The 13480-nt window shown below is 44.9% G+C and overlaps 1 protein-coding gene across 4 annotated transcripts in view; it reads right to left on the bottom strand.

Moving 5' to 3' along the window:
• Positions 1-13333, bottom strand: part of LOC139543519 (golgin subfamily A member 2-like) — a 29629-nt gene extending 16296 nt beyond the window's left edge. The window contains exons 1-20 of one of the 4 annotated variants that reach the window (XM_071349663.1): positions 13178-13333; positions 11587-11730; positions 10815-10883; positions 10007-10168; positions 8910-8959; positions 8459-8522; positions 8141-8203; positions 6880-6960; positions 6264-6302; positions 4669-4731; positions 4062-4155; positions 3785-3891; positions 3549-3607; positions 3177-3318; positions 2998-3087; positions 2499-2606; positions 2314-2401; positions 1972-2108; positions 1503-1721; positions 1024-1137 (exon numbers count right to left, since the gene is read on the bottom strand). In XM_071349663.1, coding sequence (XP_071205764.1) covers positions 1024-1137; positions 1503-1721; positions 1972-2108; positions 2314-2401; positions 2499-2606; positions 2998-3087; positions 3177-3318; positions 3549-3607; positions 3785-3891; positions 4062-4155; positions 4669-4731; positions 6264-6302; positions 6880-6960; positions 8141-8203; positions 8459-8522; positions 8910-8959; positions 10007-10168; positions 10815-10883; positions 11587-11730; positions 13178-13225 — 1941 coding nt within the window. In that variant the 5' untranslated portion in view covers positions 13226-13333. The remainder of the gene's footprint in view (positions 1-1023; positions 1138-1502; positions 1722-1971; positions 2109-2313; positions 2402-2498; positions 2607-2997; positions 3088-3176; positions 3319-3548; positions 3608-3784; positions 3892-4061; positions 4156-4668; positions 4732-6263; positions 6303-6879; positions 6961-8140; positions 8204-8458; positions 8523-8909; positions 8960-10006; positions 10169-10814; positions 10884-11586; positions 11731-13177) is intronic. The other 3 variants (XM_071349665.1, XM_071349664.1, XM_071349666.1) reach the window with 3 other exon arrangements.
• Positions 13334-13480: the final 147 nt, after the last annotated feature.

The raw sequence follows: 13480 nt of genomic DNA, 5'->3' as shown, positions 1-13480 counted from the left end.
AAAATGCACCTTTATAATAAAAACATTACATGCATAAATCGCATTTGCAGTCACTTTTGATAATGGTGTTTTTCCGCTAATGGAGCATTTGCGCTTATAGCCTACTGGCATGTGTGCGCATTGCTGTGCTTATAATGTGAAGAAATAGGCCAAATTGTTTATTAGAATTTAAAGCTGTTGTTTTTTGCGTCAGCCACATTGTGCAAAAACAAGTTTTTTTGATGATAGTGGTTGGATTCATTTGATATCCATCGCATCCCACAACTGTCCCAGACTATGTTTGGAATATTTATTTCTCACACAGAATAGGTCAACTTTTGTACTATGGGGGATAGTAGACTGACATAGGCTAGTGATTTTGCTGTTCGTTAGGCCTACTACTGTTCTACCAACATGCACCTCGGAATTGGATAAGGATGCGTGCAGTTGCGTCACCTATGTGTCTGTCTTGGTAGGCTGTGAGAAAGACCCGATCACGTGATGGAGAGCCATGTGAGTGAGGTGCTTAGGAGCGTGCGGCACTCAGGGAAAAGGGCACCACGGCCACAAAAAGCATAGACCTTTTTTAGGTTGCATTACGGCCACACAAAGGGGATGCCGCCGTTAAATTGTGAATGACAGACTCATGAAGTGTGTACAGCCTGAGCAAAAAACTAAGCCGAGCTCATGCCTTCCAAGCGGCTTTTTTCAAATCATCATTAGTCGCATCATGCAGCCTTACAGAATGCAGTCTTTCGTCTCTATTTTTGCCATTGTCCTGGCTGGAAGAAATTAATGGGGAGATGCAGCGTGAGGTAATACAGTAGGGGGAGTGCTTCTCAAATTAAATTATGCATCCTCACAATAACATACTCAAGAGAACGTCCTCGGAGAATGCACTTGGAGCATGAGAGTGTGGAGCACAGTAGTATGCATAGAGAAACATCCATGGTTTCCATGTGTTTGATGCCATTCCATTCGCTCTGTTCCAGCCATTATTATGAGCCGTCATCCCCTGAGCAGCCTCCACTGGTGTGTCCCTACCTGCTCCTTGAAGTTGTGCAGGTCCTCCTGTAGTTGTCCCATCTTGCGTCCCAGCTCCTTCTTGACGTGATGCTCTGACTGCAGAGCAGTGGTGAGCTCCATGTTCTCATTGGTCTAGGATGGCAGAGAGACATTCAACACGAGGCAACACCCTTGTTATTCTAACGTGTCTTATCTTACTAGCACTGACTTTGCTGATAGTAGCTTATTGAGGAAAAGTTTGACTTTCTATGATTATATTATTTGGTTGTCTCACCTAGCTACCTTAAGGTGAACTAAGTCGCTCTGGATAAGAGTGTCTGCTAAATGCCTAAACTGTAAATGTAAAATGTAAATGTGTGTGTTTTGAATGTGGCTGGATGAGTAAAAACAATGTTTCCAGTTCCACCCATTTCTTTAATCACCAATCAAACTTAGGCAGATTAGCGAATACTTCAAATAAGTCAACAGGACAGTAAATAGGTAATATTTGTCCATACCAGTTTGACGAAGCCGTTCTGCAGCTCAGCCAGCTGGTCTTTAAGGGTGCGGTTCTGGGCCAGGGCGCGGCTGATGGTGGCCTTGTCACTCTGTACGTCCTCCAGCATGCGCCTGCGGTCCTCTGCATCCTCGGCCCCGCGCTCCGCATGGCGCTCCAGCTCCGAGAGACGGGACTCCTGCTCCGAGCACATACGACTCAGCTGCTCGTTGTCACGTAGCTATGGCAAAGGAAGGGAAGGGGAAGAACAGTTCGTTTTTGCTTATGAGACTCTTTAACAAGGAATGGCGTCCAGGATTTGGTTCCAGGCCGGCACCAACACAAACCATAATGCATCTTATTAGTCAAGGTCTTGATGAGACAGGGAGTGTTCAGAATGTGATATACACAATGCGTGTTATTATTCACTGGTAGTGTGTGTGTGTGTGTGTGTGTGTGTGTGTGTGTGTGAGAGAGGGGGAGGTTATCACCTGGGCCTGGAACTGTGTGTTGAGAGAGTCTCTCTCCTGCTGTAGGCTGCTGAGGGCTTCCTGGAGGGCCAGTTCACTCTCTGAGGGCCCTGAGGGCTGGGGATCTACCTGGGCCTCTCTCTCATGGGACAAAAGGGCTGGGGAGGAGAAAACAATCTGTTCATCTCCCTTTCTGAGAACATTTTTCTCCTTTCACCAACAGTACATTGTACTTTCCTTATGGCAATACAAATCTGTTCATGATAATCATTGACAGGACGAACACAGTAAGCTCGTCTTTGGTAGAAAGCTCTTCTGAGAACCACTGATGTGCAAAAAAAGGAGGGTAGCTGTGTGTCTCACCTGCAGCGTGCTTCAGGTCTGTGATGTGGGCTTCTAGCTCCTGGATCTGACTGATGCTCCTGTCTCGCTCCTCTGCTACTAGTGTCACCTGCACAGGACACACACACGCCAATCAACTAAGTATTTCTAGCATTCCGTTCAGAGGCTATGCCAGCTCTATAGGTTCTGCTAATGGGGTGGTGTACCTGACAGAGCAGCTGGTCTGTCTTGTCCTTCCATACTCGTCCCTCCTCCTGGATCTGCTCAGCGTAGCGGTCTCTCTCTGTCTGCAGCTGGGCCACCGACTCCATTAACTATAGATAATACCAAAAGACCATTAACACAATGGCAAGGCGCTAAAACATTAAAGATAGACATACACCCGTTTGTAAATGGCGGTTAGAGCGTTGGGCCAGTAACTGAAAGGTTGCTAGTTCGAATCCCAGAGTCACAACAGTGAAATATCTGGCAATGTGCCCTTGAGCAAGGCACTTCATCGCAATTGCTCCAGGGTCGCTGTTGATAATGGCAGACCCTGACCACACTCTGAGGGTGTCTCAGGGCGAGTTGGGATAAAAACACAGTTCCAATTCAAATAGGACAATTATAAGCAACCAACAAATTTGATTATAAATGTGTGGTCATCTTGAATCAGTTCTAGGTGAATTCATCCCACACAATGCGCTCGCATGCACACACCCCTACCTGAGCAGTGTGCGCCTCAATCTGTAATTTCTCCTCCAGTAGTAAGTGCATCTGCTGGTTGGCACTGGGAGGCCCTGACTGACTGGAAAACTAGGAATAAAAAAACAAAGAGAATTGAACAACTGCAAAACAAATGATGATAATGACGGTGTGTCTGGAGTGTGTGTGTGTGTGTCTACCTGTTGCAGCATGACGTCAGCCATCTCCAGTCTCTTGCGCAGTTCATCCAGGTCCAGTCTCATAGCGCTGTTCTCACTCACCCTCAGCTTGAGCTGCTCTGACAGCTCTGAACTCTGCTGCCTCCTCTCCTCACTCACACTACTGCACAGGGACGGAGAGATATAGGAGGGTCAGGTTGGAACGTACACACACAGCCTCTGAATTGCCTAACCTACTCATAGATGACACGCATCTCTCTTCCTGTATCACACACACACACTGTGTGGTTTCCACTAGATTCCTTTTCCTACCTAGTCCACAAAGCAAACAAGGAAATATGATAAAAGGCCAGTCATTTAGTAGAATGGAAGCATACTGCAGGTAAGACTTACTTTAGTCTGTACACCTCTAGCCTCAGGTTGTCTCTCTCTCTCTCTAGCTCTTTGTTATGCTGCACAAGAGAACAAAAAAATCAATCATATGTAACACATTACCGCAAAGCTCAAATCGATACTCATCGCTCACGGCATTCAAGTAACTGTATCAGAATCAGTCCGGTGTGTTTGCGTGTGATAATGTAAATTACCTTCTCAAACAGTTTCTCTCTCTCTGTGTGTGTTTAAGTTACCTTGTCAAACTGTTTCTGTTGTGTGGAGACGGAGGACAGGGTTCTCTCCAGCTCAGAGACTCTCTGTTTGGTGGCCTGGAGACGGTTACTCAGCTCCTCAGCTTCTCCTGAAAACACACATCAGCAGCTTACTGAGCACCAATTCAAATAGACTTTTACACACATTCATATTGCGCACATCAACTCTCACCAGCCTCCCCTGAAAACACACCACATTACTGAGAGCGTTCACATACACATACATCCTCAGTCTCACACAGGGTAAACACACACTCACCTGTTTTCTGGCGGGCAGCCTGCTGCGTGTATGACAGTGCGGTCTGCAGCTCTGATTTCTCCGACACCAGGATGCCGATGGTCTGGATGTGGACCTAGAGAAGAGGATGGACAGAGACAAGCAGATACAATCTTTAAATAAACAGATAACCTTACATAGAATCATTAAATTGGTGTCATTGCACTGCATCATCCCCGTCATTTATCAAATCAAAGCTTTGTTTCACTTGGAATGACGAGAACATATTTTGTTCTGTGTGTCAGTGCGTGCATCCCTGGGTAAATAGGCAACACATGGTGCCGGGGCTCTTAAGACAGATGCATAGCACATATCTGGAAATGCAGAGTGAAATGAGAGAATTGCTTTTAAAGGTCTTCAAATGGATGAAGAGAAGTGGTCAGAGGACCACTTTCTTCTTCGTGTGTGTCACAGGAGGTCGGTGGCATCTTAATTGGGGAGAACGGGCTCGTGTTAATAGCTGGAGCGGAATGGTATCAAATACATCAAACACATGGTTTATGCGTTTGATGCCATTCCATTCGCTCAGCCATTATCATGAGCCGTCCTCTCCTCAGCAGCCTCCACTGGTGTGTGTGTGTGTGTGTACCTGTAATTGTTCTCGCATGGCTCCTTGCTCCCTCACACATTTCAGTTCAAACTCCTTTCGCTCCTGATCAAAGAAAGCACACAAACATATTGCATTCATCCACTGAGGAGAGAAAGATAGACTTTTTACACTGAAGAATAAACGCAAAATAAAACAATTTCAAAGATTTTACTGAGTTACAGTTCATATATGGAAATCAATCAATTGAAATAAATAAATTAGGCCCTAACCTATGGATTTTACATGACTGGGAATACACAGATACCTTAAAAAAAAAGTAGGGGCGTGGATCAGAAAACTAGTCAGTATCTGGTGTGACCACAATTTGCCGCATGCAGCGAGACAACTCCTTTGGCATAGAGTTGATCAGGCTGTTGATTGTGGCCTGTGGAATGTTGTCCCACTCCTCTTCAATAGCTGTGCAAAGTTGCTGAATATTGGCGGGCACTGGAACACGCTGTCGTACATGTCCACCCAGAGCATCCCAAACATGCTCAAATGGGTGACATGTCTGGTGAGTATGCAGGCCATGGAAGAACTGGTACATTTGTAGCTTCCAGGAATTGTGTACAGATCCTTGCAGCATGGGGCAGTGCATTATCATACTGAAACATGAGGTGATGGCGGCGGATGAATGGCATGAAAATGGGCCTCAGGATCTCATCACGGTATCTCTGTGAATTCAAATTGCCATCGATAAAATTCAATTGTGTTCATTGTCCATAGCTTATGTCTGCCCATACCATAACCCCACCATGGGGCACTCTGTTCACAACGTTGACGTCAGCCAACTTCTTGCCCACACAACGCCATACACGCAGTCTACCATTTGCCGGATACAGTTGAAATCAGAATTAATCTGTGAAGAGCACACTTCTCCAGCGTGCCAGTGGCCATCGAAGGTGAGCATTTGTCCACTGAAGTTGGTTAAAACGCCGAACTGAAGTCAGATCAAGACCCTGGTGAGGATGCAGATGAGCTTCCCTGAGAAGGTTTCTGACAGTTTGTGCAGAAATTATTTGGTTGTGCAAACCCACAGTTTCATCAGCTGTCCGGGTTCATGGTCTCAAACAATCCCGCAGGTGAAGAAGCCGGATGTGGAGGTCCTGGGCTGACGCGGTTACAGGTGGTCTGCAGTTGTGTGGGAGGTTGGATGTACTACCAAATTCTCTAAAACGAAGTTGGAGGTGGCAAATGGTAGAGTAATGAACATTACATTCTCTGGCAACAGCTCTGGTGGACATTCCTGCAGTCAGCATGCCAATTGCACGCTGTCTCAAAACTTGAGACATCTGTGGCATTGTGTGACAAAACTCCACAATTTAGAGTGGACTTTATTTTGTCCCCAGCACAAGATGCACCTGTATAATGATCATGCTGTTTAATCTGCTTCTTGATATGCCACACCTGTCAGGTGGATGGATTATCTTGGCAAAGTAGAAATTCTCACTAACTGGGATGAAAACAAACATTTGAGAGAAATAAGATATTTGTGCATATGGAACATTTTTGGGATCTTTTATTTCAGCTCATGAAACATGGCATTAAAACTTTACATGCTGCGTTGATCTTTTTTTCAGTATATTTATGCTCACCTTTTGCAGCTGATCTGTGAGCTCCTGAGATTTCTTGGTCTGTCAGACAAACAGGACAGAGGACAATCAGTGACATCAGCACCATCCACAAACCACCACCATCTATACTAAGTCAGTCATTCAACCAAACAACAAGTCATCTCCTTTCACTCTTCAGGAGTCAAATACCTATTGAGCACCTCCCATTTACAAAGCAGCACAGACGCTTACTAGCCTAGTCAGTCGGGTTAGCCGTTAGCAAGCTAGCTCCAGAAGCAATATCAGTGCAGTTGGTCTATTATTAACGACTGACAAAAACATTCCCTCATTTCATTCATTGTCGAGATCATGGTGAGCATGTCAAAGCTTAGTGGTTACCAATGAGAACAGTGCAGTGCAATGAAATGTGTGAGGTGAATAAACAAAACCATGCATGACTTGATCAACTGACTGACTGTGCTGCCACTCAGCACAGCTGCGGTTTAGCCAACGTGTTAAGTGTTACGTCATTCATTACATGCTAGTCAATCTGTGGCCAGTCAGTGTACTTGGTGTGGTATGAGTCTTGCTATGGGGGCTGTGAGGGGTTATTTGCAGAACGCCCAACACCCAAGCATGCGCGCACACACACTCTTACCAGCAGGTCTAGCTTGGTACTGAGCTGAGAGTTTGTTAGGTTGCTGGAGTCCAGTGCGGTTGCCAGCTCCTGGTTTCGACTCTGATGTATGAACATACAACAACAATAAAAAGAGGAAGGGAGTGAATTGAAGTGAAATAAATGAAAAACAGATGGGAGGTGGAAATACAAACAATAATTCATTAAAGTTAAAGTAAATAAGACTCTCTCGTTCTCCTTCAGGGATGTAAAATGTGAACATCCAACAAAAATGATGGCAGCAGGTATTTGGTCCTACTAGTAGTCAGTGAGGTAATACAGTGAGGACAGGGGCAGAGGTAGCTAGCAGAATATTCAGTAATACATGTACAGACTGGAGTGTGTAATGTAACAGACAGTGTTCTCACATGACCTCAGTTACTCCAGATGTCTACATAACATGAACTACACCAGGGAACATCAAAGTTCCTAACGTGATATCAGCCAATTTAACAAGTTACAAACTAGTAGTCACTACAACATGTAACACCTATAGCCAGCTCCAATCAAGGGTTTGGAAAGATGACTGAATTTTATTTACTAAAAGAGAGAGTCCATTCTCTATATAGACTGCATCAAACTGCAAGGTAATCTAACAGTCTGAGGGCTATTACACAGGAGAGAGATATGACATGAGAAGGAGAAATAGCGTTCCTCTGCACTAAACTGTGTATGTATGCAGGGCCTGGGAAAGGTACAGTAGGGCTGCCCGGACAGCATTTAATTTGTTCTGTTCTGACTGTGACGATCTTTCAGATTGCATTGTTGTCTCAGCTGTGCAACACAATCTAAGTTATAGTCATTAGTCAAGTCTATCACTTGCTGTGTGTGCCTGTGTGTGTGTGTAACCCGAGCCTGGACGCAGCGCCGGAACAGGCAGAGGGGTCATGTGAGCTGTATGGCCAAGGCCAGTCACATTCCTGCACGGAGAGCAAGAACGGAGGGATTGTGAGAGAGGAGAGGAGGGGACAGAACACCTCTACATAACCTGGGGCTACACACACACCACAAGATTTCTCTGGTGTGTGTATGGAGACACATTGGACACACGGATGGGAGTGAACATCATGTACTGAGGCTGATTCACTAGGCATGAGGCTTAACAAGGGGCAACTTCAAATGGGGATAGAATGGGACTGGGTTTGTCTGTTCAAGACAAAAAATGATTGCATTTTATAGTGCTTTTCCCTGTGTATTGGCCATGATAAGGGGGCAACGTGTGGTGTGGTGAGGTGTCACTTACCTCCAGTTCTTTTTCATTGGCAGGTGAGGGAGCACTGTCTCCATTTACATAGGTGGTGGATGACTAGAATAGACAGGAAAGAAACAACAAGATAAGTCAAACCACAATAAAGCAAGCTTCTCAGAGCCAATGAGAGCATCACAAATAGCACTCCTGATTATGCAACACACTAAACCAGGAGCAAGCAAATATCCAAACCAAGTAAGATAGTGTATCATTGGGAGGGGCTTGCACTTAGCCAACGTGCACGTCTCAGTGCGTCGACTGCAGTTTATAAGCCTAATTTCTCCTTTTTGTGGCCATAAAGTACACGCATACCGCAGAGAGCAGTCCGTTGAGCTGCTGGGAGAGCTGCCGCAGGCTCTCTGTGGATGAAATGGGTCTGGTCACACACACACACACACACACACACACACACACACACACACACACACACACACACACACACACACACACACACACACACACACACACACACACACACACACACACACACACACACACACACACACACACACACACATTAGCCCAATGTTACAGTAACACACCAGTCTTATTGAGTAATGGAGCATTCAATGTGATAAACTGCTCTGCCAGCCTTCATAACTGTGCTACTTATTCTGTGTGTGTGTGTGTGTGTGTGTGGTCAACAGCTGAAGGCGAGGGGGGGGGGGGGGCAGGGCTGTGAAGGGTAGAGAAGGGGCAGTGAGGACCAGGGGGAACATTCTGAAGAGGAACTGAGTGTGTGTAAGATGACTTGGTGACCCACCTATTCTCATCTGCATGGTTTTCATTGCCGTTGGCGTCAGGGGTGCAGTTCTGTGGCAGAGAGGAGAGAGAGAGGAAATTGCTCTGAGTGAAACAAAAAAACATCAAAGCAAGCGACATACCAGGCCAAACGTATTCAGACACAATGAACACAAGTTAGACCAATCCATCCTTGTACACGGTTAATAATGACTACTCATTAATGAGTGGAGAGAGGTGGTCACGACACCAGAATTTTGACTTTGATACCAGATTTCGTATCAAGATACTCAATACAGGTGAATGCATATTCAATTGGAGTGTGTGCATGCATTGAGTTATTGCTTGTTTTGGCTGAATTCGTGGGGCTACAGATGAAAAACAATTTGGGACTTACTTTACGGATCAACAACATTTGCGCAGAAGAAGCAATCTTTTCTTATATAAAGTGTGCGCTGTCTCTTTAAGACCCACGACATTCACTCACACACTTTGAGGCTTGCGCAAAGATGATCTTGACTGGGAGAGACATGAGTCAGGCGAGATAGAGTGAACGAAGAAAGTTTTTGGTGATAATCAGCTTTGAAAAGCAAAATTTTGTGCTATGGTTTGCATATTATCACATACAAGGTACTATGAGAGTGAGTTGATGTTTGCTTCAGCTGTAAACTAGCAAGGAAAGCTACCGGTATCTTCTTGCATTGGAAGGTGTTCTAGCCTGTAATGGACATTGCTTTGCAAACAGTAATTAACAGTTGTTTCAACATTTATGCATGCCGTGTTGCATTATTCAAATGTGTTAACTTCTGTTCAGCGAGCGATAATGCAGCCCAGACTCCCAGTGAATGCAGTAGTTCCTCAGGACAGGCTAGAAATGAGGAAGTGGCACTGGCATGGCGCGATAAGGGGACATCGGCTGCGCTAATAGACAGAGTTGATTCTCATTTAAAATCAGTAGATGATGTGAAACACATTTGACAGAAGTACTGAATGTAAAAATTCTAGGACTGAACTGTTTTTCAGGTTCTAGTATTGAAAGAGTACAGAAGTTTCAGTATACCTTGCAACAGTAAGAGAGAGATGGAGACAGATAGAAGACGGTGGGAGGGAGGGACACACCTGCTGCATGTCAGTGTTGTGGGCGTGGCTGACACACTCAGGGTTAGTAGCAGACATAGAGCTAGCAGGGTTAGAACCAGGGGAGCTGCGGCCGTCCTCTCCGTTTGGGTCCTCCAGTAGCTGGGTGACAGGGGACCTTCTCACCTCCCCATCAACGTGGGCCTGAGGCCACAATACACACAGACATCACTTTTCAGTACTCATCCAGAGATTTTGGTTGAAGCAATTTGGAAATATACAAAGGAAACATTCACATGTCCACACCATTCTAACCTACAAAACAAGGTACAGTCAGGCAGCACAATCACAACACATGGGTGGACAATCACACACATCTTGTTTTCACTGATGGAGACATGCCAGCATGGTAATTAAACCAAAGAAACATCAGGTCAAGAAGTTATAAACATGCAAACCCACAGATACTACCAAATCAACATCACGCCCCTGATGGACTGACCCAAATCAGAAGAAACTAAAAACGGTTAGCTAGGCTTTATCCTAGCATATTCATAATAAATCAACAAATGGCAAAATAAATACCAAGCACTTCTCTCACTGTAGAGAAAGGGCTACGATGAGCAACCAGTGACCATAGGGAATAGCGTGCAGGAGAGGAGCAAAAACAACAGAGGGACAGAGATAGTAGGGAGGGAATGGGACCGATACACAGAGAGGGAGATCAAGTGAGGTAAGTAGAGGGCAAGAGACAGGTGTAAATGAACAAAAAGGACAAAACAAGAGATAGTGGGGAAGAGTGAGACAGAGAGAGGGAGAGAAAAAGAAGGCAGGAGGGAGATAAGCTCACCTGGCTGTTGCCAAAGGGAGGCAGAGCTAATCCATTGGTCTGACTACGAACTTTCAGAACTCTCTGAATCTATGGGAGGGGAATGGAAGGGTGAGAGAGAGAGGGACAGTGAATGAGCTAATGAGGGAGGGAGGAAGGGCATTGGAAGAGAAAGATTTGAAAGCCCACAACCTGCAGCTTCATTGCCAGACAATGTTAGCGACTGACTCATCACAATCAGTTCCGTCTCTGGAGGTATAGAAAATATTTGATTCTGTGATAATGTTCCTCCATGAAAATTACTGTCATCGTGACTGGCTAGATGGGAGCAAAGTCTATACCGATGCCAGAAAAACTGGTTTCACCATGGGAAGGCTAGGGCAGAAGTTAAAGCAAACAAATACTGCAAAAAAGATCCAGGAACTACAGTGCATTCGGAAAGTATTCAGACCCCTTGACTTTTTCCACATTTTGTTAGGTTACAGCCTTACTCTAAAATTGATGCTCAATCTACACACAATACCCCATAATGACAAAGTGAAAACAGGTTATTAAACAAATCTAATTTATTAAAAATAAAAAACAGAAATAAGTTATTTACATAAGTAAGCTGGAACATTAAATGTGATTCCAGAGCATTAGTATCATCAGACTGCTTTCTTGCAACATTTCACTTTGTTATTGAAATGCAAATGCCGTGAAGTCAAATCTTGCAAAGAAGCAGTGTAGTAGTGTGCATGAAGAGTACTCAGTCATCACACACATACAGCGGGCATGCAGCTGGGTGACTCACATTGTCTGGAGAGTGTAGGTCAGCCGAGGGTGTGTCTGGTTGGCTCCCTCCCTTCCTCTTCTTCTTGGCACCTGGTCCTCCTCCTCCTCCATTTCCACCCCCTCCTCCACTGGCAGGAGAACTCTTCTGCTGAAACTCCTTCAGCTGCCCGGCACAAGAGAGGAGGGGAAGAGGACAATGAGAGCTCTCAACTGTCTGGAACTCACATGTTTGCTAGGCTAAGCACATCAGCAGAATAATTATATTGCATAGAAAGTACAGGGAGCCTTGGTGTGGCTTACAATAGTGTGAATAGTCAGAAAGATCCCATATGATTAGACTACAGTATGAGCAGTTATTCCTGGTATGGCATCACTGGTGTGGGTGACAATGGAATGACTATTTAGAAAGATCCAAAACTGTCCAACAAGATCTTATAGCATAACCAATTGCTGCAATAGCTGAAGGTTGAGGACGGTACTTTTTAGTTTTTAAATGTGAAATGAGAAAACATCTCCCCTTGCACAAGTGGGTTTGTTTTTAAACGTTTACTTGTAGAACTTGTGCCCGCCTGCACAAGATTGTGCTGTGACAGCTGTCATGAGACAAATTAGAAAACCTCCTTCACAGAGATACGAATGCCATCTCAAATTCCTGAGTTGGATCTCAACAACAGTATGTGGTTATCACCATGTCGAAAGAGATAGTAGGCGGCGCAAATTACTTGAGCAAGACAACTGTTCTTCAAACAAAATAGCTTGATTTGATTAGCTATCTATATACAGTATTTCTAGGTAGCTAGCTACTGAGTGACAAAACAGAGACAGGGAGAGGAAGCGTCTGCTGTCAAACTACCTGTCACGTTACTCTTCACTGACACATTGATTCCTGTCAAACATGACTAAATAGATATAACTAAGCAAACATTTTACTTAGCCATGGTAACATTAACTTTAGTTTGACAGGCCATTTCATTAACCATATAACGTTAGTGACACTGGCAGGCATGCTAAGCGACATTTGAATGTGTCTTGGACTGTCGGACAGCTAGCATTCCTAGCAAGTTATAACGGAGCTAGCTAACTAACGTTACACAAAGTGACAGTAAGAAAGTCGAAACAAAGAACACCCCATTATGTGTAATATTGTGTTAGCTAGCTGGCTAGCATCAATCATCTTGTGCCAACTGGCTATGTGCTACCTGTCAGTTCATTGATAGTTAGCTAACGTTAGCTAAATCACTATTGCTCGCTAACATGAGCAAACGTAAACTGGTCAATTGGGTTGATAAAACTACAGAAGGTTTGTACCTAGGGAGCAACGCCATAGCAAAGTTTACAAGTCCCTGCCGGGTATAAATTGTCCGCATACTCTTGCTACTTAATGCTACGATTATAGGCCCAAGCTAAGCCTCGGTATTTCGTGCGCACTAACAGCCACAGCAGGAGGATGCGAGTTGGTTTGGGCGACTGCAGACCGGTCCGAGGACGTGGAATGTCAACATCACATGGGTTCGTGAAAACTTGAAACTACTGACAACTCGAATCCAGAACAGAGTAACGTTTGAAAAAACTGTTATATTCGCTGTGAAATGGGGAATTCAAATGTGTACCTTTTTCTTGGCTGCGGCGAGTTTAATTTGCCTGCTCTGGTCGGCCATCCTTCACGTCCGGTAGCGAACCGCACCACGTCAACAATTTGGGAACAGTCGTTGACGCGAGAAGGTATCTTGCCGCTAGGGGCGCAAAAGCTCCCTCGGGAATACTTCAAAAGATGTTAATAATAACAAACCCAAGATAGTGGGCAGAACAAGCGAGATGGGCAGAGCCAAGCACGAGCCAGCGAGATCCTATTGGCGCGTATGAGCATGTATTTGCACATTTCCGCCCTTACACAGCTGAACACCATTTAAAAA

This window comes from Salvelinus alpinus, chromosome 18 (genome assembly GCF_045679555.1).
Source record: "Salvelinus alpinus chromosome 18, SLU_Salpinus.1, whole genome shotgun sequence".
NCBI lineage: Eukaryota > Metazoa > Chordata > Actinopteri > Salmoniformes > Salmonidae > Salvelinus > Salvelinus alpinus.
Note: the sequence above shows the minus strand (reverse complement) of the source record. Positions and strands in the feature narration are given on the sequence as shown.